The sequence below is a fragment of the Triplophysa rosa genome, unplaced genomic scaffold (genome assembly GCF_024868665.1).
Source record: "Triplophysa rosa unplaced genomic scaffold, Trosa_1v2 scaffold144_ERROPOS1059899+, whole genome shotgun sequence".
In the NCBI taxonomy this organism is placed as follows: domain Eukaryota; kingdom Metazoa; phylum Chordata; class Actinopteri; order Cypriniformes; family Nemacheilidae; genus Triplophysa; species Triplophysa rosa.
The window spans coordinates 49,653-76,480 of NW_026634147.1; the positions used below are offsets into that span (position 1 = coordinate 49,653).

At 37.6% G+C, this 26,828-nt stretch overlaps 2 protein-coding genes across 2 annotated transcripts in view; one reads left to right on the top strand and one right to left on the bottom strand.

Annotated features, from left to right (window-relative positions):
- LOC130549637 (uncharacterized) overlaps positions 1-26,828 on the bottom strand; it is a 96,919-nt gene that overhangs the window by 31,217 nt on the left and 38,874 nt on the right. The gene's annotated exons all lie outside the window — the stretch shown is intronic.
- On the top strand, positions 12,306-18,202 carry LOC130549636 (uncharacterized). Its single transcript, XM_057326909.1, has 5 exons — positions 12,306-14,048; positions 15,471-15,788; positions 16,455-16,595; positions 16,855-16,916; positions 17,494-18,202. Exons 1-5 carry the CDS (start codon positions 13,757-13,759, stop codon positions 17,614-17,616), a joined length of 936 nt encoding a protein of 311 aa, XP_057182892.1. The 5' UTR covers positions 12,306-13,756; the 3' UTR covers positions 17,617-18,202.

Below are 26,828 nucleotides of genomic sequence, written 5' to 3' on the forward strand. Positions count from 1 at the left end.
AGAATCACAAACTTTATTTTCATTTATTAATAATGACATATATTGTATATTCAGTTAAACATGTTAAAGCAGGTCAAACACACTTTTTTTGTCACACTTGTTTTCCATTAAAGGACAGAAATGATCAGACACAAACACTTATCAATACTGTTTTCATTTAGCTGATATCTCAATTACAAAGCTAGCGCATTTTTTCCTCGTTTTTTTCTAATAAGAGCAATAAAGCAAGAGTTATTCAGTTAAGTGCTGGATTCAGACAGATTGTCACGTGATCTCATGTGAACATCATCATGAACTTGTTTTTGGTGTTAGTTGTTATATAAATGTGTATAAAAGCAGATTAGAGACGGGTTAAAGAAAGACTGAAGATGTTCTTCATGTTTATCTGATATTTCATCATCATCAGATATTAAATCAATACTGTCTATAATCACACAATATCAAACACATGAGAGTCAAACTGATAACATGATATTATATGAAATATGAAATATAAACAGATTCTGATCTGTGTGAACAGCAAATAAATGAAAGTTTATGTTGTTTATTCAAACCGTGTAACTTTAGCTTTAAAAGCTTTTATCACTTGAGCTCAACATCACACATGAGTTGATCTTTTAAAGAGGACGGATCATGATGTAGTGAAACAGTTGTGTTACTGTAGATGTTGATGATGTGACAGATGTGATGTTGAGCATCTATCAGCTGATCAAACATCTGCTTCATTCAGTCAAGGCATCTCAACAGATGTTGATTCTTTTCCTTTAGTTCCTGCTGAAAACACACAGGACAGTTTTTGAACACAAGCTCAAGTCTAATAAAATAAAAGGACAGTTTTCACTCTTTACAGAAACTGAAGACTCCTTTGTGGTATGTTCGTGTCGGTTGGCAGTTTTTGTAATCAATTATATTTCTTTTAATTGGTTACTTTTCTTTTTATAACAAACTTTTAAAGGCAAGTAATATTCAACAAATATAAAACTAAATACAATAACTACGGCGTGGCGAGGGGGGCGTGGTTCAGCGAGGTCTGCAGCGGGAGACAGAGGCGGGACGTAAGGTCAAGTGCACATTATGAACACGTGTGTCCCGTTCCAGTGATTGGTGAGGAGAGGTAAAAGCCACCTGGACGAGCCGAAGAGAGAGAGACACTGGCTGGAACTGGACGAGCAGCACATGCAACCTGGGGACAGGGATCTAAAGATCTGAACGTTTTGAGTTATTGTCTATGAATGCGCATTGGTGCTTGTGAAGGTTTTATTTTTATTAAAAACTTTGAGTTCCAGCCACGCCGACCCTGTCTCCTTCCTTCCTTACATTGAACCTCATGACACACGGTTTCAAACAAAGGTGTATTCAGCTGGGCTTCTAGCGTCGGGGTTTACTGATGGTCTGCAGTATCCGAGGTGGCTGTCGGTTCTCTTATACCTTCTAGCCCCGGTTTCACAGACAAGGCTTAAGACTAGTCCCAGACTAAAATGAATTTTGAGCTGTCTTAACTGAAAATAACTTGTCTTGACATATTTTAAAATATGTTAGTGCCTTTGTTTTGTTGAAAGATGCACGTCACTAATGTTTTTTTCTACGGCATTTTAATAAAGCGACTAAAATAGCTTAAATTAACTAAGGCATAGTCCTGGATAAGGCTAAGCCTTGTGTAGTGTCCTTGAACTAACTTAACCCAACCACGAGCCTTTCTCGTGCCTGACCGAAAGTGAACTCATCCATGGACTTGCCTGGACAAGAAGCTCTGTGATGTAGGTAGGGGCTCAAGCGTTTAAGGCTTTATAAGTGATTAAAAGAACTTTAAAGTTAATACGACACTTAATGGGTAACCAGTGAAGGGTTGATAACATTGGGGTCATGTGATGGTATTTTCTGGACCTGGTTAGAACTCTGGCAGCTGCTTTCTGAACTAACTGTAGTTTGTTTATTGATGATGCAGAACAACCACATGAGTAAATCCAGTGTATGCAGAGAGGAAAGTGTGCCTCGCTCTCAAGCGCTTTCTGCCGCCATGTTGCTTTTTTGTGCTGTTGTCATGGTGACTGGTCATATCGGAGCTCCATTGATGATGTCTTGTCGTAGTCGTGGTGCACGCGCTTAACTCAATGTAAGTCTACCCAGAGTTGATAGAACTAACTCAAACCAGCTGTTCTGAAACCAAAAACTCAGTTTCGCATCTCGATGTAAACCAACTCAGAGGTCACATTTTCACTCGGTGTTGGTTGAACCTCTTTATTGAAGCGGCCCCTGCACGCTCCCATTAACTCTGTGTACCGCACTACACAACACTGACTGACCTTCACCTGATGGACCGTGATATGATGGTCATTTCGACCGCAGACACCAGATGACATCAGAGTACTGCGAGAGCTGTCAGACGGCGCAGCGCTCTCACGGTACTGTGATGTCTGATCGTCTGCACAACACCACATAAAGTCAAACACACACACAGTCTGGTCATTTATTTCCTCCTGTGAAGTTCATGTTGAACACAGACGGCTGAAAATACAGCTATAGTTTAATTTAGCGTGAACAACATTGCTCACAGCATTATGAATAAATAGCGTCACTCACCCATGACAGTAATGTAGAATGACTTGTGTGTGATGGAACCTCTGTTGGTGATTTCCACCCTATAGACTCCAGTCTGATCGCGTCTGATGATTCACTTCACTGTTTGTGACTCTCGAGTCAGTTAAATCAGCGCCATTGAACGTCCACTTCACATCATGTGTCTGTATGTCAGTAACATCAGTGTGTAGAGTAACAGAATGTCCCTCCATCGCTAGCAGTGACCTCTCTGGATCATCAATCACACCTGAACAACACAAACACACAACTGTTGTAAACAGTTAAAAAACTAAGCCTTTTCCAGTCTTTTACAGGTGAGCACACTGAAGTGTCACGTGTGTCTATTGTTTCATTAAATGGAATATATCACCCTCGGAGTGAAAACAATCATGGCCGCCATATGGTCGTTCCAAACTGAAGTGATCCAAACTGGCAGCTTTAAAGGGCCCTTCGGAATGAAGGATTTTGAAGCGTACAACTGATGAACACCTCGGGCCCCGCTGCTTTGTGCAGATTCTTTGTGTAGCGATGGCGCCTCCTTATGGGCACAGGATGATGATGCAGAACAGTTGTTTAGTCCCTTACTCATCAAAGCACTGATTTTGGAGGATGAACCCTTCTAAGGGCTTATGGTTTAGGGATGAGCCCTTCAGAAGGGAACGCAGGGTAGATGGCCCGTATAAATCACGTTCCAGTCACTGGGTTTGGGTTCGCATGCCCTGAGGTGCTTTGAGCTCAGCCCTTACACAGAAGCCAGATGAATTTCACATGTGCATAAAAACATGTGATCACAGCAGGTGATAAAGATGAAACTCATGTGTTTTTTCTGTAAGGGTGGAGCCAGTGATGATGCTAGTGACCTCTAGGCATGAAAGGGTTAAAGAGTTCAACTCTCACTTCATCTCCTTTACTGTGAGCGCTGAAGATGTGTCGTGTTTGTGACAGAACTTTTAAAAGATTACAATGAGGTTTCATTTCTCTTTTGTAAATCAGACTGTTTGAGTTTGATGGTTTTTAATAACTGGATGTAATGTCATTGATGTACAGCAGGTGGTGTTGTGAGCAAAACAACAAATAAACACTGAGAAGAATTGTTCATGACAATAAATCATGTGATTATTCCAGAACATATAATTGTTTACAGACATTAAATTCAGATAATGATGACATTAAAAGATTTGAGTTACTCACCAATGACAGAAACTCTGAATGTCTTGTGTTTAGTCTCTCCACCTCTGATCTCCATCTTATAATCTCCAGAGTCTGAGGTCTTGATGTTTGTGATGATGAGATCTCCAGTCGTATCGTTCAGCTTCAGTCTGTCTCTGAATCTCTCATCATTATTTCCAGGTATTGACGTCTCATTTGTTTCTCTGTCGATCTTTGCTATGATTTTACTTTCACCATTAAACATCCACTCGATCACATGACCTGTCTGTAGTTCAGTAAGACCAGTGTGTAGAGTAACAGAATGTCCCTCTGTCCATATCATATGATTCACTTCATACATAACTTCTACCAAACACACAAGAACACAAACAGTGTTTTAAGAACAGATAAGCTTATATAACACAGTATTGTTAAATGTGATCTGTCTATGAATGACTTCAGTTTCTTCAGTATAGAGACATTTGTTATCTCCATCATTGTGTTGATAAATGAGTGTTTGATAATGAATATATTCAGTTAGTCCTTCTGTATTTATGACTGTAGTTCAGTGTTTCAGTGTCTTATTGTCATTTGCAGAGAATTAACTCGGCTGGCTTACCATAAACAATCACAACAATCATCCTAACAGCCTATAAGTAGTCAAGCCACCTCACCTCCATTCTCTCGGACGTTTCGCAACATTGTTACTCATACGCACATGCAAACACAGCAGCTTGTTTGCTTTACACCGTTGTTTTTGCTTTTCGATAAACTATTCCTAAATGAGAACTAAACTCTAAGAAGGACTTCATCAGCACAGGGCGGACGTAAGGTATTCAAGGGATCCTACGGAGTTGAAAAGCACTGCAGCCACGCAGCATGCCCGCAGGCCCGATCCCCAGATAGCACAATCCATCTGGCTTACATCTATTTGACGTCTGCATTTACATCTGCAAGACATCTGCAATACGTAGTTTGCTCATCTGCAATACGTCTCGGAGACGGCTGAACGTCTGTAATACGTCTGCTAAAGATCTGGAGATCTGCTGCTTAAAAACATCTGCTAAACATCTTAGAAAGAGCTGCTTTACATCCATTCTAAATCATAAACATCTTACAGACATCTTCTAGAGGTCTATATGACGTCTGACAGCAGACATCTCTGAGACGTATTGCAGATGAGCAAACGATGTATTGTAGAAGTCTTGCAGATGTAAATGCAGACGTCAAATAGACGTAAGCCAGATGTATGTGTGCTATCAGGGTCCGTTAAAGCAACATTTCCACATACATCTTCCCCGCAGATTCGGGATGTTTATGTTTGCACTCATCACCTCGTTCGTGCCCAGTTGAAATCGCTGCCGACACGTTCACTCGCTGCTAACGGGCCACGAGTGTTCAGACGCCGGCATCTGTAAACACATGCTAGTCAGGCTCGCAAGATCGCCGTATTTCGACCCAATTCAATAACGGTACATTAACGTTTTAATGGCTGTTTCACTCATCTTCTGCGAAGTGAAACAATCATCTTGGGGGAAACACTTCATTCTGTCGTTCCATGCCTCATTACCGATACTTTACTATTTATCATTTATATACGGAGTTTTTCTTGTGTTTGAACCTCCGAAGAAGCTGGGTGAGTACGATCTTTCTACTTGAAGAAGACATTTAGCTTTATCCTCTTTCACCCCGCGTTGACACTTCTGCACTCAAGCGTGAGATACCGCTGGCCAGCAGGGCCGCACTTCTTAAGCCTCGTTCAGACAGCCAGAGACTTTGTCGCTTGTCTCTTGCTATGAGATCGTTTGAAGGCGTTCCTAGCTTTGGTTGTCCTAGTAACAGTTTGAACAAACCCTCCAGTAACTGATGGGAGACGGATGACGTGAGCTCCACTGCTTTACCCCTATTGGTAGTCGCTCGCGAAAGTCGCTCATCATTTGCATAAAGTTGGAATTTTCTCAACTTTTGTCGCTTCACTAAGAATTGTTCATAACAAGATCTTGTGATTTTCCAGCACATATAATTGTTTACAGACATTAAATTCAGATAATGATGAAAGACTTGAGGTACTCACCCCTGACAAAACAACACTCTATCCCACCTGAAGAACAAACAGTGTTTTAAGAACAGATAAGCTTATATAACACAGTGTTGTTAAATGCGTGCTGTCTATGACTATGAATAACTGTAGTTTCTTCAGTATAGAGCCATTTGTTTTCTCCATCATTGTGTTGATAAGTGAGCGTTTGACAGTAAGTGTATTCAGTTGTCATTCTGTATTTATGAAACCTGGATGAGTGATCGTGAGTCAAGGTTTTCCCACTGGATTGTACTTATTTTAGTTCTCCGAGATCTACTGGGCGATGAGAAGGAGTTGCAACTTAAAAAAAAAACATTTTAACTGCAGCATTTGCCGTCTTATTGTTATTCCAGCTTTGAGCTTAATGTTTTTGAGCTGGATCGGTTGCATCCCGTGCTGTGATTTATCATCCACACAAATACAGTAAAGACTTTATGAATGACTTTTCAGATTTTTGGCTGGAGTTCTGCCAAAGGGTTTTAATAGTTGGAGATTTTAATATCCACATTTGTTGTCCCTCAAAGCCATTAGTTAAAGATTTCTTAGGCCTTATTGTTAACTTGGTACAGTTTGTGAATAGCCCTACACACGAGCATGGGCTTACATTAGATCTGGTTTTGGTCTATCTCTTTGTAAAATAATAATAAAAAGACAGATGACCTAATACGTACACCAGTAAATAGCCAACTCTTAGATTGTATTGTGTTCAAAAATTTGTTTTGTATTTTTTTAATGATTACTAAACAATATAATAAAAGTGTCGTCATGAATTAAATGTTAACAAATGTTAAAATAGCCTACATACACAACGGCACACTTACCGGCCAGAAGACAAAAACACATCAGAATAAACGCGCGAACCATTTTCAGTTAGACTATAAAATCAATCCAGTGCGAATAAAGAGTGCAGTCTGAGGAAAAGCGATTTTCAACACTATATGTAGTCACGCTGATAGTTAGTCGAAAGAATCACGTTTACATGACGCCTCCGCACGAGCGCGTGGGAGCGCGCGTCAAAAACAAATTTGCGGAGTGGGCGGTAATTTCGCATGACTGTGTGCGCGCTCGACAACCCACGCGAAAGTCGACGAGTTCGAGTCAGTCGCGTGTTTAAACAAGTCTGTGTATTTATTTATTTTTTGCTGTGACTGACAAAAAAAAAGTTCAGAAATGAAATGAGCCAATGAGATGTAAGCAGGAAAAGACTCCCTTCGCACACAGTACACACAGACAGCCACAAACACTGATGGCCTTGACTAAAGTTCACACATTGGCAGTAACGTTGTTAACCACCACGCAAATGCGTCGCGCCCCCTAGTGGCTACAAGAGGTCAAGTCATTTGACGCTTGATTTAGACACTCAGATACACGCGATGAAGCGCACGTATCAAAGCGGTGCTCAAAATCGAAAGAAAGCAAAAGAAAATAATTATAATATTTTACGAAAATAGTAAAACAATGCTATGAAAAGAAGAATCGTGCACCTTTTACTTTCTTATACTGAAGCTATAAAGCATTCTGTATTATTCTGAATAAAACAAAGGACGCTTTTTCATCCCAAAACCAAGAAGTTTATTCTTATAACAAACTGTAGAGAATTTTGTGCTGTTATGTGGTTCAACGTAAAATAAATCCAGTTTATATTTGTATGTATTTGTCTCATTAGTTCCATGTACTCAATACTGCTGCGCAATTCAAACAAAAATGTTCAACCAAAATGGTAAACACGCCCCTGCACATTGTGTCTTTCTCTTCATATGTTAATATTTTCCTAAAGCTGTTTGTGTGTGTTTACAAAAGATGACTTTCATTCAAAGCGATTTACAGATGAGAATAACAGGAGCAAACGATGAATTGAACATAATTAATAACACAACACAAGAACACTTGTGTGGTGGATTTCAGATGTCAAATCTTGTCTTCATTTAGATCAGAATGACAAGAGCGGTTACATGAATTCGTGGTTCTCTTTATGGTTTTCTGTTTGTTACATGTGAAGTGAGGTCAGTGACTGTATATATGAGGATATATTGATGCTCTTTATGTATGATAATAATGATATCGCTGTTCAACAGAAACTTCACAGCTCTCTCATGGACAAACACTGACATAAAAGGCATGAACTTTAACATTTAATTAAAAGTTAAATCCACATTATATAGGATTGATTCTTCCTGTCCTGTTAACATGAACCACACACACTTTTACATAACAAACAAGTAGTGTCTAAATAAGAAATAAAAGCTGACCAAAATGTATTTTATTCATGTTGTTTTTTTAGATAACGTTACCAATTTGACCAGTTATTCAAAAGTGTATGAAAAGAAAACGTAACCACATTTATATACCATGATAATGAAAAACCTTCGCATAACTTTAATTAAACAATAAATAATGAAAGTTAGCAACTATATTTTAAATATTTTTCTGTTAGTCTTAGGCTGTACAACTAAAGGGGCAGTCGTGGCCTAATGGTTAGAGAGTCAGACTCGTGACCACAATGTTGCCGGTTGGATTCTCAGGGCCGGCGGGTAACCACTGAGGGACCCTTGAACATGCTGCCCACTGCTCCGGGTGTGCGTGTGGTCACTACTCTCTGGATGGGTTAAATGCAGAGGTCACATTTCGGGTACGGGTCACCATATCTGACTAATAGGTCACTTTCACTTTCACTATAAAAACTGTCTTTGGAAGTGAGCGCTGACGGAAATGTCCGAAGAAGTACGGAAATCAACGAGAATAAATCCTTCAGTGTGGTTGGTTAGACTTTATTCGATTCGAGGCCATGCGGAGCGGTCTGATCTCGCGGTACTTGTCAGACGCGGTCGATCTGTTCAGTCTGACGTATTTATCTCGTGCATTTCCGTGACTGCTCGAGCCCTGATCGGTACCCGTGGGTCATTTCATTAAACAACACTGCATGCTTGTCTTGTGTCTGTAATATTTTATTAATATTACGATTTAAGTAAATGTAGTCTAAATGCTAAATCAAAGGTTTTGGGATTAAAAACATTTGTGTTGTTTCTTAATCCTTAACTACAGTTATCTTGAGCAAATAGTCTTTCTTTCTAAATAATCTTTATTGGGATGAAGTTAAACTATTCTAATAGACCACAACTATTCTAGTACCACAACTGTGAGTGACGTCTGAGGAAAAAGAAACTGCATTAAGACTCGAAAGAGAATTCAAGATGATTTTATAGCTTTATTTATAATTTAGTATAACTGAGATAAGACACTGACCTGAACACGGCCGACAGAGATCAGCGAGACTGGTTGCTGATGGGATTGTTGATGACACATCTGTATGTGTTTGTGTCCTGATGTTCCACCTCCAGAGGAAGAGAGATGCTCTTCTGTTCAGACACACTGATGCTGGAGTGTGTGCTGGATGCTGAGTTCAAACAGTGATTTACACACAGAGGATGTGACATTAACAGGGGTTGTAATCTGACATCTGTAATTGATGAATGGATTAAAAATGTGAAATGAAACTGGTTTCAAATAGAAAGTTTTAATATAACAGTAGTCCCAGTGATCTCTGATCATGATCTCTGATCATTGCCATTTGCCGTATGTTACCATCACTGTTTTTTCCTCAATGCTGCTGTGACCGAGATCATTTTCCACTCCAGAAACATGACCTGTGACCCCTGTGATCAGAAGATGATAGAAATAAGAACCTAGACCAAGAGACATCATATTCACCTTATATATATTCACCATGACAGCAAAACTTAGCCTATTGCTAATTCTTATTTTTATGGGTTATTATGTTTTTTGTTTTGTTTTTGTTTTTTAGTTTACATGCCCAAATAATCTAAAAAAAAAACCATGAACCTTCCTGTCCAAACAACGTCTCATCTCTTCATGACATACTGTATGTTTAGACTATATTTAGTGCTCATCTGCCAGACTTCCAATGATCAAATCCATTCCCAAAGAAACCAAATCAAACGCCTTCAAATCAGCGTTTAGGTTGTGAAGAACAACAAAATTTAAACAGCATGAGGGCAAGCAAATGATGACAACATGACCATTTCTGGATGAACCATTCCTTTAACTGAAGCTTAAATGGAGTTTGTTATTTGCCCTTTTACATGTTCATGCCAATTAACAAAAGCTTTATCAGTGTTTGTCCACTAGAGAGCAGTAAGATCATACATACAGAAGAACTTCAGAACTCATTCACACTGTTTATGAATTATATCTCTTCATATATATATTGATATTTATAGAATGTAAATATGAAGAATGAAAGAATGTATATAAAAGAGTGATACTATGACTGCCATATACCCAACGCTTCTGTTCACCATCGATGAACTTTTTCCAGCAGAAGGAAGACTAAAATTGCGCTGATATGTATTTTTTGGCTTTACATTTTGGGTAACACTTTATTTTAAGCTGGTTGACTGGTCTTCCAGCAGGCTGGTTTGAGGGTTTAGGGTCTTGGCAACGTTTTTAGCTGGTTTTAGTTAGTCAGGCTGGAAGATACCTGTTATGGATTGACTACAAAAACAAAAAGTTTGTTGTCTCAACACTGGATGTATTTTATTGTTGTTGTTTTATTGTCGTGCTGTCAGTACTGAAATCCTCCTTTCACCACAGCTGTATTAAAACTGATGAACACATCTGGCCTTTCTGTCTCACTGAATTTAATCAGCAGTAAAACAGCGATATGTGTTATTTTCCATTCAGTATTAATTACATTTCTATCATAAAACTCCACACAGAAGTTTAATGTAAACGGTCATGTAAATATCCTGCTGTCTGTGCTGTGATTGTGACCTCTAGTGGTGACATGATGAAACTGCAGTAGATGTCAGACAGGACACTACATTAATAAAAAACATGAACACTTGTGTAAAACCAGCTATATTTATTATGTGAACATTTTCTAAACTGTTTCCACCCATGGTTGAGTAAAACAACCCAGCATTAGGGTCATTTAACCCAGAAGTGTGTTCTCTCCAATATTTACCCAGCCATGGGTTAAAACCACAGCGTTATTCAACACTCTATGGGCATTAATATTTTTTTTTTATATTAGTCACTATCGATCGTTCAGAACTCTCGTTCAATGAGTTTACTGAGGCTTTACTCAAGTACCAATGCACAGCAGGTGTGGTTCTGGAACAAAAATAACAAAATAATCCGTAAACATGGACATTTAACAGCCACAATTATTATGTAAACAACAACCTTTATATGTATAAAGAAACATTTAGCTATAAATTAAAGCATCGTGGTTTGTAAACGCCTGTTTGTTTTTAAATAAACAAGTATAGGCTAGTCATTCTATACATAGATATAAAAACTAGATGCCGCATTAGCATCTGTTTCTATGGCCGTCCGCCATATTGGAGCGGTTACGGTGCGAGCCGGTGACCGGTCCGTTAACACTCAAGAGCAATCTGACGGTATTCATTGTTGTTTAAACTCAAACATTATATCTGATAAACTAACACATGACGGCAACGAAAGGTTTTCCCATTTTTCGGAGATTCAAATCCCCGTGGTTTCACAGCCATGGCTGCGCAGTTGGGACATTCTTGCAAACTGTGAGTGACGTCAGTGGACCGTACCAAGATGGCGGACACATCTACGTGCCCGAAGCGTTTATTATTCTATAGTTGTCCACAAGATGACGCCATATCACCGAATTCTGATGACTGAACGCAATAAATATACAGTTAAGATAAAGCTAAGCTTTTCTAAGCTAAACTATTTTAAAATACAACTAAATATATATTTACAGCTGTAATTTAAAATTAAAGTAGGCCTATTGACAAAATGTAGGAAATCTCATCTGCTCAGGGCACACACTGCACTTCCTGACCCTGAAGACACTCGATCGTTTCTTATTCTGATCAGACAGACAGAAGATGACACCAGCTGAGGTTTGATATTTATATACAGGATACAGTTGTGAATTGATGTAATAATAAAGTAAAACATTAATGTGTGATAACCTGGAGAGCTGCACTCAGACATCATCCTAATGGAAATATTCATGGAAACCTCAGTACTTCATAAAGAATTAGTCATACAATCAGGACATGGAATTTAAGATTAAAACAGTTAAAAGTCTAAACTAGTGGATATGTTTTGTGTGTTTCTTCACTAATGAAATGCTCCACAGGAAACAGTGAACATGTGAAACTAATGTGTTTGTAAAGCTGTGAAGATGTTTGTGAGTTTAAGGGTTAGCATGTGTTGTTGTGATGGCCTTTAACTCTTCTCATGTTGGTGCGAGTGCCCGACTCTGTTGGGTGGGTCGAGGGGAACTGTTGACACTGAAAGAGAATGAGATCCTCTATAAAAATGAGCTTTTGAGCTCAACATGCTCAACGATTAGTCCAAAAAAATAAAAATCTGCGGTTTCAGAAGCAGAAATTAAGTGATGCATCAATAGACAATTCAATATTTTTTAAGTAATTTTACTGAAACCAATTTAATGTAAATAAAAATACATAGGTCAGTTAGAAGCACATTTTTATTGCCAGAAGCGTTTGGAGCACACTGACCTCAGACCTGTAAACAAGAACACAAACACATCTGCATATGTAAAGCCCGTATGAAAGTTTAACGTGTTAAAAATACATCTGCAGAAGTATCACACAGGATGAGACAAATCAAGAAACACGCAAACTACTGCAGTCATCTTAACATACTGTTGCATTCTTATACACTTTTACACTTATCATTGTTTTCACATTATATTGCTCAAAACATAAACAATAACATAAGTGTGAGGTTACATTGCAAAAGCCATTTCCATATCCATACACTAACACTACTAATGTACAGTCAGGGCTCCTCCCATTGACAGATTGATACGGCACGACTCGATCTCTTGGAGTTCACGCCCCGTTTCTGGAGGGAGGGCGGAGTTTAGTCTTTTTAAGAGAATGTTTGTCATTCTTCACTTCTAAAGCAAATCCTGGTATAAACCTGCTGACATCAGTAGATGTGAAGAAAAACATGATTTGATCAATGTTGTGAAGATTTGAATAAAGTTGACCCTCATCTCTCTCTCTCTCTCTCTCACACACACACACACACACACTTGAAGCCACACCTCCTAACTTCACAGGGGGTGGAGAGGTCTTTTAATCTGATCTCTTGAGTTATTCTAGCACAAGATTCTGAAAATGCTTTACACTTTACTTGTGTTCTGTCTGAGCTCGTGGCTGGTTGGTAAGTTTACTAAGTTTCTGGTTTAAATTCATTATATGTGTTCCTTGGGGTCGCATTGCCAGCTGAGATTTTTAACTTACATTTTTAACTTGAGTTAATTCACTTTAAAAATATTAGTTAATTCAACTAGGTTAGGCAACTCGACGAGAAATTCATTGAGTTAACTAATATTTTTCAGTTACGGTAACTTTTTTTTATACTTGGTTCAACTTAAAAAAAAATAAGTTACCTGCTTAAAACAACAAATACAATAAACTATTTTTTACAGACTATACAAGGGCGACAGAGAAATGATAAAAAACTTGTTTTTGGGGGGAACCGGAAATGGTCTTTCTACAGTAGCACTGCTGTGATGAAGCGTTTGTAGTTCCTTTATTTTACAGAGTGAATTTTTATTCGATTTGTGAATCAACCCTTTACAATCTGAAATAAAAATAGGTTGTTGTTTTTTTAGATAGCCTATTTTGTCCTGTGACTGTTAAAACACAGTGTGCTGCATGTCATTACGAGCAGGGTGTCATTTTTTAGAGCTCAAACGACTATTTATAAATTACAGTTATTGACATGAAAACTGTTTCTTTCTACATCATAACTATTTGATACAGCAGGCACAAATAATCATGTACCAGTGCCACTTCAACACAACAATGACCTATTTCATGTTGAGAGCTAATATGTTACTGAACTACAGATGTGTGTTTGTGTTGTTCAGGTGTGTTTGGTGATGAAGTGAAGTCAGTGTCAGTGATGGAGGGACATTCTGTTACTCTACACACTCATACTGAACTACACACACATGATGTGATGGTGTGGAGGTTTAAAGACATCATCATCGCCACAATCATGAGATCAGACAACATTAATCCCACATATGATGATAATGATGAGACTGAGATGTTCAGAGACAGACTGAAGATGAACACTCAGACTGGAGATCTCACCATCACACACATCACATCTCAACACTCTGGACTTTATCATCTCTATATTCTTAGAGGAAATACTGAGAGAGTCAAGACATTCAGTCTTACTGTTAATGGTGAGTAGATTTATATCATCTGTAGGCATGTTTATGTTTGCTCTTCTACACTCTGAAGTTAATAAATAAGAACACTTACAAATGACATAGAAGAATTTATGTGTATGTGTAACAGGAGGGAAATCAGGCAGGAATAGACCAGGAAGCAGACGCATGTGCAGTAATCCAAAATAATCCACAAGGTCAGAGAAACACTGGGGTTTATATACAAAGGCAAATAAACGTGTAAACTCCGTATGGTAACTAAACAACAAATTATGCAAACAGGAACTAAATACAGGAAGAGTTGCAACAGAAAAATTTCAACATAAAAGTCCTCTTTTTATAAGACCCCTATTGTTTCTGTAATGATTCTTCTTCTGCCTCTTTGATCGCAATTTTGAGGGCCTATACATGCTCAAAACTTTCACACGCTTCAGACCAGGCTATAAAGTGTGTTTAATAGGGGTTTCAAAATTAGGTGTGGCAAAATGGCTCGATAGCGCCACCTAGAATTGCCCTGAACGCTACATTTCACGTACATGCACCAAATTTGGTAATCTCATGAAACACCCCAATACCTACAAAAAAGTCCCTTGGAGCAAAGCTCTCAACCCAACAGGAAGTCAGTTATTTTTTACTTCCTCTGCAATTTGGTGCAATTTTTGCCATTTCCAGGTGTCATACTTTAACAAACTCCTCCTAGAGCTTTAATAAGATTAACATTTGGTTAGTCTCACGTGAACTTTTTTGTGATGATAAATGGCGTAGACCTTGATGTTTTATTAAAGGGTGTGTTCGTGGGGGACGTTCTAAAACGCTTAACGTGAAAAACGCTTAACGTGAAAAAACGCTTAACGTGAAAAAACGCTTAACGTAGCTTAACGTACCTAAACAGCGATCAAGGAAACCCAAATGTCTGTCAAACCTTCCTTGTACTAAACACTTGCTGTTGTCAAAAGAACGAGTTTTTTTTAAAGGTTTGTTATGAAATAATCTCCAAATATCATTGGGTGCATAAACAGAACATATATTTTTATACCAACAATGTTTCAGCAGAAAATTTTAAACAATTGCAAGTCAGTTCCATGAGTTCATGTGTGATGCGTCTCAGTTTATAATAAATGTGAATAAATAAAAATATTGATATGACACAGTGGAAGGACAAGCTTTATTAGGTGAACCCCAATGGGATCAAACAGTGTTCACAGATTTATTTCCCATTATCAGTTTAAATTAAAATGCACAGTCAGAAAAAATGGCCAAAAATGAACCCAAAGAACCCTTTTACAAAGTACACCTTTGTACCTAAAGAGGGTATGTTAGAACCTCAGAGGTAAATATTGATACTCACTTCAACCCAACAATGACTTGTTTGTTGAGAGCTGAAAACATGAATCAGTCACTGAACGACTGTCTCTGTTTGTGTGTTTGTTGATGCAGGTGAAGTGAAGTCAGTGTCAGTGATGGAGGGACATTCTGTTACTCTACACACTCATCTCACTCACATACAGAGAAATGATGTGATGGTGTGGAGGTTTAAACACATCATCATCGCCACAATCATGAGATCAGACAACATTAATCCCACATATGATGATAATGATGAGACTGAGATGTTCAGAGACAGACTGAAGATGAACAATCAGACTGGAGATCTCACCATCACACACATCACATCTCATCACTCTGGACTTTATCATCTCTATATTCTTAGAGGAAATACTGAGAGAGTCAAGACATTCAGTCTTACTGTTAATGGTGAGTAGAGTTTTATATCATCTGTCTATATAGCTGCACAAACACACATACATTTCACACACGCATGCACATACACACACAAATAAACATTTATATTCAATCCAGAACTTTCTGGGCTGAAGTCCACTTTTAGACATCCACTCATGAACTTCTTCAAGTCCCCCTCCAGAAATAGAGAGACCCAGGACCCCTTAATTTTGAACTTGTTATGATGTCAGCTATATATGAAGAGATTGGTTTCAAAATGAGATAACTCCGTATTTAAAGTTTTTCAAAAATCATGTTTTTTTAATTGTGTATTCCAATTAATATCAATCAAACTTTTGTTTAAGCCATAATAACTCAATAGCTAACTAACACAATAAAACACAATCAAAACATGATACCATAATAAAAAACATGATTTTTGGAATACAAACTCTTCATCTGTACACTTCAGGCACATCCATAGACAACAATGAATGCACCATGATTGTGATGCACAACAACAAAAAGTTGTTTGGTAAAAGTTGCTCTCAGCAGCGTTGTGAATAGGTTTTTAGAGGAAACTCTTACCTAAAAACATTGCTGTTTAGGAGAACTCCTCGTGATGAGATCAAATGTTTTGTGAACACAGATTTGTTCACTCCTAAGACTGAAGGTGTCTGTTGTTGTGTATCGTTACAGCCTCAGATGCTCATACTCCAGCAGGAGGACTGGGCTCAGATCTTGTCATTCTTCTCTCATGTGCTGGTGGATGTGTGATGATTGTAACTGTGTTTATGATCTTCTGCATCTGTAGAAAACACACTAACACACAACAAGAAGGTAAATAATGACAGTTACTGATGATCAGAGATACTGACAGAGGAGGGAATGTGTGTGGTGGGGTGGGGATATTCACGAAATATTTATTTCAGATATATATTATCTTTATTTAAGTATTTCTTTTATAATGAATGTTGTAGCTGATGCAGGTGTTTATTTACACAGAATGTCATACATTATATTCAACAGTGTAAACATTTTACTGTTGGGAAACCATGTGATATTCCAGCAGATTAAACATGTTCATCTGTCTTTACAGATCATCCTCACGAAAAACAAATCATCTGCGCTGATTCATCATTTTACAAACACAACACACAGGTAAATGAGTAAAGAGATTTACTGGTCTATCCTCTATACCTCCTCTCTCTGTGTCCGTCCATCACATTGATGACATGATAAACATGCTTGTTTATTTACAACTCTAGATAGATACTAGTAGCTCGTTTTTGAGGCAACATCTTAAAGGAAATGGAACCTCACGTTTAATGTGCATGGAGAATTAGACAGAATTATCTATATTCAAAAGTTTGAAAAGTCTTAAATGTTTCTAATGATATACTTAAATATATAAATATTTTATTTCTGCATGCTCAAATGTTCGAAATTACATTTGTAGACAAAACTATAACTGTGCCAAGCCAACATATTACATTCCTTGGAAAACTAAAATTTTGTTTAAAAATATATTTTTGAAATGGATTACCAAATAATTAAGAAAAATCAGCCAATAAGAGCCATACATAAATGTCAATAAATGAGTTTCTTTAGTTCAGTGCACCCGTGATCTGACTCACAAGTTCTAATCCATCAATATCTGATTTTCCTTCTGACTGTTACATGTTTCTCACATCCCATAATTCTCACGGCTGCGTTTCTCTTTTGTGTTTTCTTACAGATATCTGAAATGACAGAGGTGGTTTACACGAGCATTAAACAGGATCACATTTGTACTAAAGAACAGTTAAAGTACTTCAGTAAAGCACAGTATTATGTTCGTATAAATAAAAAAATAAAATAAAATGAACACAACTGATTTAATTATGTCACTGCGTTTGTGTAAAAAATAAGATTCTTCCTCCTCATCTTGATGTTTAAACAAAGTCAGTCCACTGGTGAAAGTCTGGTGTGTTTTCCTCTGATTTCACCATATTGTAATATTATATTATATTACATTACATTTAATTTATTATAATTTTTGAAACTTGAATATCAATGTATGATTCTGGAACAAAATAAAAAATTTGTGAACATTAACATTTTACAAGCAGATTTTTAAAGTAAACAATATTTATGTATAAATATATTTAGCTACTACAATTTTAAGAGAATAAACTCTTTTTCTACTGTGTGTGAAATTAACCCTGTGCATATATGAGATCAGAATCCCGTCACAAGTATTGCGGGCATATTTAAAAATATAATAAGCCTAAATCCAAAAATTAAAACCGCGAGTCAGACTGTGGTTTGCTATCTGGGATATTGTGATCTTGTGACGGGATTCATCCTGTCTGGTGCCCGAACAACTGTAATTTAAATTATATATATACAGTATATATTTTTTTTCTTTAAAGTTATAAGTGTACGGGTATTATATTATATAGTGTTTGGATTGAGTTGCGCCGACGTGGTCTAGCGGTAAGAGCCACTCGCTACTCCGCGGGAGACCCTAGTTCAAAACCCGTAAACGCTGCTGTTTTTTTTCTGAAATAGTGCGGCCACCGTTACAATCTCAGCAAGAGACAGCACAGTAAGTTACATTTCTTTACCAGCATAGTTTTTTTGAACACGTTTGTAATTCTGTCGACTTGCTTTTTTTCCAGCACGATGTTGACTACATCCTCAGCCACGTTTCTCCTGAAATTAGTGAAGAGAGAGTTCCACAGCTTTGGTAAAGTGGAAGGAAAGATCATAAGCTACTTCTAGATATTTCCTTCAAGAAACGTGGATGTGGGCTTTGCATTGTATACTGCATCTAAAATTTGATAACTCAAAGGCTATCCAAGATATAACTTTCCTCATCAGAACAGCAACGAATGGCTCCATCTAATACAAGTGCATGGTGTGGAAATATTATTCAGTTAAAAGTATGATTTAATTATCAATATAATCAATAAGTGTTTTCTTTCATTAAATCATTAAGCTGTGTGCTTTTGTCATGTGCTTGCTATTTTACTCAGTGAAAAGTTACTGTGGCGGGCGGAGTGAGACAGGATAAGTGGGGGTTGGAACCATAAATTTAACTAAGTCAACACACACACACACACACAAAGAGTCACACAGAAAAGAAATGTTATGAATCAATCCACTGCATTTGTTTTAAGTATAATCATGAGTTGTGATGTGTTTTAATGAATCATAGGATTAAGAAACAACGCTACATAATTAAAAGCATTAGATGATTGAGTGTTTTCTTTTTACTAAAAGAATGTTAAGAATGTTGGTATGTTGTCCGGCCACAAGAAACTGTCTCTAGGGAACACTCCCCAAAAAGAAACTGTCTCTAGGGAACATTCCTCAAAACTAGCGACTGACCACAGGATGTAGGGCATGTGTTGTGGGAGATGTTGTTTTGCAGGAACTGACAAAGAAGGGCGAAGTCAGATGGACTGGTTCACGGTGATTGGTTGCTAGGGAGCAATGCTCCACAAAGAGAAAGGAGGAGTCAGAAGATGCGAGCGACGTCACATACTGAATAAATATGGGTGTTTTTGAATAATTTGGGTTGTTGGCTTTTGAGAGAGTGTGGAGAGTGACTGACAACCCAAAGCTTTGTTACCTTTTTACATCTGATAATAAACTTCTGTTAAATTTTGGAGAACGTCTCCGTGCAAATTTTTGAGCATGCAGGACTGCCTTTTAAGTCCAACAATGGCCATCAATTTAAGATTGTCAAACACATTTTAGCATTTATTGAGTGCAGTGGATCTGTGAATTTCATCTAAAGTGAATCTATACATTTCAGTAATAACAGCTGCTAACTAAAACTTGAACTCCAATCAATGTTGTAGTGTTCTGACCAACAGTTTCAGAAAGCTAACAGATAAAGTTGAAACTTCTTTACAAACATTGATTGATTAGACTAGTGTGGATAACTTGAATGGACAAATGTAATTTTTTTTAACCACCAAAAGACAAATCTCTTGCAGATGTAATACTTTTTTTTTTTTTTTAGTATAATTGGATAAAAGTACTCTATTAAACCAGTCTCATTACATTCGTGTAGTGATGTTTGCTTTTCTTTACTCCAAGAAGATGCAGCAGAAGTATAAACTAGGTCGTCTCACCTCACTCTCTTAAGGACTTTTATATTTGCATTATATTTATGTTCCATTATATTTTGCATTTTGGAGTTACTTTTGATTTAAGATAGATATCATCGCTGTCGGGTGGAAATTTTGTAAATTTTATTTTCCATTATTATTATTGGTCACTCTGTTTACCACTACTGTAAGGTTTTGGCATTGTTATTTAAATAAAGCCTCCTGAAAGTGACTGCTTTTATTTTATTTTCAGGCAAAATGTGTTAATTTATACATCACTTACTATTATTTATGGAAATATGGAGTATACAAATTTTTTACAATACCGCTTTTATTTTCTGTATGCTAAGCATAATCACCTTTATAATCTTATTATAATGGTGTTAAATGACACAAAAATAACACAAATTACATCAATTATAGTCTGATGCTTTAAGATTCAAGTAGCAACAGGCTGTGTCACAAAATTGAACACTAAGTAAATATCTCTGTATTGTGAGATTTGCTTATTGGTTGTCCTGAACTGAGCCATGTCATGATAGCATCCACTCCATCCACATGAGGGACTGTTACTCCAGTGTTTTGCTCCTCCAATGAGTCCTCAAGCGCTGTCTTGCTCCAAAAGGTCCTAGGATAAAAGAAATATGCAAGTTGAAGTATGCATCGTTCTGTGCGTTTTTAATCATAACATGGACACCAGGTTTCAAAGCTGATTGGGGTAAGATTCTGCTTTAAACAATGTCCATCTTTTTGACACATTTTGTCTATTAAGACAGAGCGTTTTAAATGTTTAAACCATTTCCTATGTACACACGAGTGTAATCTCATGCTCTTTGGTGTAATTCCTTGCATCCGAGCAAAATTCACAAAACACATCTGTTCCCCGGTAACAATACGTTCAATTAGCACTTATTACTGATTTAATGCACTACTGTGAGAAAAGATGCTGCATGATGTGCTCGTCTAAATGAGTTAAGATACTGTTAAATTTCTGGTTCCTTACGAACACCAAGTTTCTTTCTGTGTTTTGGATCACCAGTAAAATCAAATCAGAAATAGGTTGGATGTTGTGAGAGAATTCTTCTGCAGATCTGGGAGCACAAAAACAAGACACAGAGAGGCATCGAGCTTTTGAACTCATTTATTCTAGAAACTACAAGTCTTTATATACGGTGCCAAAAGACATCTGGAAGGTTTCATATGTCCAGGGGTTCACAGAATGACCAAATAAGGTATAGCAGTTCGGACAAAGAATGTTTATCTTAGAAGGAATCCCCTCCTCCCATGAATAGCCAGAAGGAATCCCTTGCTCCTATATAGCCAGCAATGTATTCAGTGAGCTTAACAACTTCACAATTCTTTATTTTGTGGGCTTGTATTCATTTATGCGGAAATTAAATCTAACAGATACGCATGGCATTATTGTCATGAGCTAGCAACATCACGCACTTACACCAATTCAGTCTTTTTCTAAATACACAGTCAATAATCTTAAATAACTTAATAGAGTAACTGTAAACTATAGCACCGCTGACTAAACCCAGCTAACACAGGACACATGTAAATTTAACGGATTATAGGGTGGAATCGGAGTCGGACAACAAATTACTTGATAAACCTGGCAGAGCGTACTCATGACAGATATAAGAAGTGTATCTGGCACTCAGTAACGATATAATTATGTTAAATTACCTGTGTACCTTGTCCGGGATTATAATCAGTACTCGAGTTGTAAATAAAATCAGGGGGGATGGTGGATTGGATTTAACGTTTAGGGACAGATCATTTGTGCTGATGACAGCGCATATGGTGGGAGACCAAGGGTGTACCCTTTTGATTATTGTTTAAGCACAAAGATAATTATTATATTATATTACTCTAAAACAACATGCATGCTATTGATATATTACGGATCAGATACTCCTGTCATTGATCTTGACCGAGGCACCTCAGAACTGGACTTGGTCCCCAGGCTGGCATGGCTACCACTGCTCCATAGTTAGGGTAAATACAGAGGACACATTTTCCCACTGGGTGCAAGTGCAACTTCATACTCATGATACCTATAAATCTATTGGGAATTCATCTATTAAATGTTGAAACAAAACCTCACAAAACATTGTAAATGAACATGAATCCTCTCAAGTCAAGTCCATTTTAATTGAAGTGCAAGAACAAATGGATTAAACAAATGTACCATTTACAAAATCTGAAAATAATACATATAATACAAATACATAGCACCACCTGACATTTCTTAAACTTGAGGTGGCCAAACAAAAGACAAAAAAGGGGAAGCAAAATTAATAACTGATCAGTTCAATGCTGCAATGCTGCCTACCCCATTCTCCCCTAAAGTATCTCATAGAAGCTTCCAAAGAGTTTCATAATCATGTAAGGAAAAGTAATGGCTAGTAATGGCTTTCCTTGCACTTGCCATTTATATGTTGTAGAATGTTTGGCGAACGATGATAGATAGGCGATGACATTCCACCAGATGCCGCTGATCGGACAGGACAGAGTAACTGCGGATAACGCTCATAAAAAAATTTTTTTTTTCTACTTAGGTTAGTTAAGAGGCAGGCGTGTGTTGCTTAGGCGGCCCTGTAAAGTGCTGTGGGAAACCCTGCAGTAAGATATTCCAGGTGAAACAGAAACCAAATCTAACATTAACTTTGTGAATGTAAAGTCTAACCTGACGTTAGCTAGCTAGCTGGCGTTAGCTAACAAGAAAAAAACTCCAAACTAACTAACATCGTTAACTGTGTTGTTATCGCCTCTGTCCAGAGATTCCCCTTTGGTGACATATCAAAAGTATTCCTGACTCTTGACTTACCTTCAGTGCTACCTTGCCTCTAAGCCGAAGTCCCTCAGGTCAAGCTGTCCATGTCGCTTGGGCTGCCATGATGCTGAAATCACCGGCACCTGCGCTGCTATGTCGCTGACTGATGTGACGTCAATTTAAAACAAATCGTCGTGTCATTATGTGCACGTTCCCCTCGTCCACAGTATTTTAGCCTATTCAATATTCGCAAAAACTAAATGTTAAATAGTGGTAAATTACCACTGGTAATATTACACATTCATTGATAAAATAACAGGGGATGGGAAGGGGGGATGGCCGTTTTAGAAGGGGGATGATTTTGATCATCTTTAATTCAAAGGGGGATGCCATCCCCCCTCAACTCGAGTAGTGGTTATAATCATCTTCAAGGGTATTGTCGGTACACGATCCGGGATGCCTGCACGATCCGTCCGCATGCGCATAATGACGTAGTAGACAATTCTGTTTAGCGACGACACTGCACGATCTGTTCCACGCTTGAGCACCTTTGTACCGCGACTTTCACTACTGTCCACCTCTGGTCTCATGTCACTTCTGTGTGCACACTATGCGTTGAAATACTCTGTAACGTTTCCCCAGACTTGTTTGTAGTTCTTTCTTCATGTAAGTGCAGATAGTCTAGGCGGAAATGCATATTATGTTCCTTATTGTGTTCTGTAAACACCATTGAAGGGATTATTCCTCATTTAGATTATATAGATAGATATATTAGCCTATATATAGACCCATACTAATACAAAACGAGTCGATTTAAAGTGAACTAATATTAGCAGCTTTTAATAAAAACCGTCTTTGACAATACTACTGACCTCAGATCGAAACACGGCAAGTTAAGTAGGCCTAATGCCATGCAGCAATGAATCGCAAAGGGGAGTATGGAGGAAACTGAAGGTTTGCAGTGACAGACTCTCAAGACTCAGACTTTATTCCACATGTAACCAAAATCGTGTATGTTCATGTAACAACTCCTTTATTATTTTGGATTGGCAACCACGTAAACACATCGTAATGCATAGCGTAAGCTACATTTTAAAACATCAAAATAGACCCGCCGTGAACTGTTAAATGAAAAACACGACGTAGCCTACAAAAATATGCCGCCAGTTGTGCCGTCTGGCCGTCAAGCGTTTCATCGCATGCTTGATACCAATAGTGTAGGGAAACCGTGAAGTTGTTTACTACGTCATTATGCGCATGCGCAGAACGGATCGTGCAGGCATCCCGGATCGTGTACCGACAGGATATGCCGCGAGTCGCGTTTGAAGTGACGTCAACACCCTCTTCGACTGATTGGCTAGAGGAAGAGCTGTCAATCTAGAACTAGTGGACCAATGGTGACGCAAAACCCCGCCCTAATTACATGAAACTCGAACTGCAACATTTGGAAAAGCAAGCCCAGAACGTGGAAAAACAAGCGATGAAAAAATAACGTAGCCTATGCCTAGAAAAAATGAAAATATAAGCAGAAAATATCAGAGAACACAAAAAAATGAGTCAAACAACCAAGGAAAACATTATTTTGTGTGCGATTTGGACAACTTTGTCTTTATGTATTAATTGTGTGCAATATAATTTAAAATGCATTTAAAGTTCTGACTCGCGGTTTTAATTTTTGATTTAAGCTTATTATATTTTTAAATATGCCCGCAATACTTGTGACGGGATTCTGATCCCATATATGCATGTCCACAAGATGGCGCCAACAACATCATGAGCTAGCAAGTTCTCACGACTGAGAACTTGTGCAAGACACAGTGCAAGATATTCAAGATATAAGAGGTGTAAAGTAGCCTATTGCGTATTTTTACTCTCAAAGATCAAGGATCTTTCCTTTATAAACGTGTTTTTACAGTGTGTGCATAAAAGGCTTATTCAAAGCTTTCTCAATTCAATTCTGTCTATGTCGAACGAGCCCACAGCCTGAGGTAGCACTAGTGTTGTGTGTCAGCTCGTGAGCGCGAGGTGGAGCCGTGGGATCAACTTTTTAGAAAAACAAACACTAGAACATACATCAACCTGATTAGAACTAACAAAAATGACAGAGACTATCTTCTTCAAAAATGTATTTGAAGAATAATTGAATTTTTTAGTTTGGTGTTATCACCGTTGGTCTCTATGGAGAAGGTGGGGTTTAAAACCTATTCTGCAGCCAGCCACGAGGGGGCGAAACGAACTGCTTTGACTTCACTGTGACAAAAAATAATATTCAGAAAAAATATGTTATTTTTCTATGTGAAAAATAAAATGGCTAGAGAGCTGCATCATCCTTTTCAGGCAAACATCCAAATGAGAATTAATGTACCTTTATAAATTCACAATTGAACTCACAGACAGTAATGCTGATCTCTACATTTAGATGAAGAGGTCTGACTGATTTCTGAACTATAAAACACAGTTAAAAGTCTTTACTAGTCAATATGTTTTGTGTGTTTCTTCACTATTTAAATGTTCACAGAAAACTGTGGACTTGTGAAACTAAAGTGACAGTAAAGCTGTGAAGATGTTCGTGATGTTTAATGGTTCTCATGTGCTGTGATGGCCTTTAACCCTCATTCTGCTTTTAACACGTTTTATCATAGTTAAACAGTCTGTACAGAAATGCACCCTTCACCACACTTGTATGAGCTTGTTTCATGTTCAGTTAGTTCAAAGCATGTTGATCCAGGGACATCTCTCACTTGTCAAAATCAGTTTGAGCTTCAATTCCCAGAGAACACTGATACTGATGAAATGTAAAACTTGAGCATTTTGCTTTTATAAAACCTCTGCTTAATGCATACCTGTATATATACACTTTTCTACAGCAATGCTAGCGCCAGGAATTATATCAGAATATGTCATTTCTATTTGAGTACACATGAACAATAATATAAGCAGCTATGAGCACATTTTCAATGTTAACATCTTAAAAAAGCTTCTGGAACACAATGACCTCAGACCTGAATTCAAGAACACAAACACTTCTGCATACACTGTACAGCTCAAAATAAAGTTCACACGTTTCTTAAAAATACACCAGCAGTAAGTTCACACATGATGATCTGATAAATTATAAGAAACACGCAAACTACTGCAGTCATCTCAACATTATACCGCTGCAGTCTTGTATGTTTCCATATATTTTCACATTTGTATTGCTCATAAAGGAATATTACCATGAGTGTTTATCAAATGAGTTTAGTGGCCCAGTTCACCCTGTTTATTACAAACAAAGATAATAAATATCAACAAGATGTGCCACTGCCATAATGAATGAGCGTAATGTAAGCTTAAGAAACAAATGTTATGGTGTTGCAGTTGATGTCAGTTTTAAATGTTTGATCGTAAATATTAGATTAGATTAGATTCAACTTTATTGTCATTACACATGTACAAGTACAAGGCAACGAAATGTAGTTTGGGTCTAACCAGAAGTGCAATAAGCAAGTGCAGGATATACAGTTGTGCATAAATACATAAATACAGGATAAAGCAAAGCAAAAAGAAAAAAATATGTCTTTGAATTGGGATTTTAGCTGGCAATTGTAGAAATATCAGTGTTCCCCATTAATGTCTTGCTAATATGACATCAAGTCACTTCTCAAAAAAATTAAGGGAACACTTAAATCATATATTACATTTCTACAAACAAATAAAAACATATTATAAAAAAGTCGTGGGAGGTGTTTAGGATACAGCACACCCAGCCAGCCCACTTCTGGAGTGCATGCCCTGCTTCCTATTTGGAGAATATTTGTCATTCCTCACTTCTAAAGCAAACCCTCACACAAACCTTTATACATCAATAGATCTGAGGAAAACATAATTTGGTGAATTTATATATTGATCAAAACTTTTCACTCTATCATCACATAAGAAAATCATAGTAGCTCTTTCAAACACACACACGCACGGACATTTGAAGCCACACCTCTTCACCGCCTGTTAACTTTGGTCAACACACATTACATTTCAGTTATTTGAATGAAACTTCTTCATTGGGTTCAGTTCAGCTGAATTGTATATATTATACACCGAAAATGTTTCACACATTACTTGTATTCTGGCTGTGCTCATGGCTGATTGGTAAGTTTACTTGTAGTGGTTTACTTTATTTTTAATCAGTTTGTGATTGAACCCTTTAGA

Excerpts from the sequence above, each read along its gene's own strand:
- LOC130549636 (XM_057326909.1), top strand. The coding sequence starts at position 13,757 with ATGGAGGGACATTCTGTTACTCTACACACTCATACTGAACTACACACA. Across the intron at positions 14,049-15,470 it reads ATTCAGTCTTACTGTTAATG|GTGAAGTGAAGTCAGTGTCA; the intron begins GTGAGTAGATTT and ends TTGTTGATGCAG. Across the intron at positions 16,596-16,854 it reads CACTAACACACAACAAGAAG|ATCATCCTCACGAAAAACAA; the intron begins GTAAATAATGAC and ends CTGTCTTTACAG.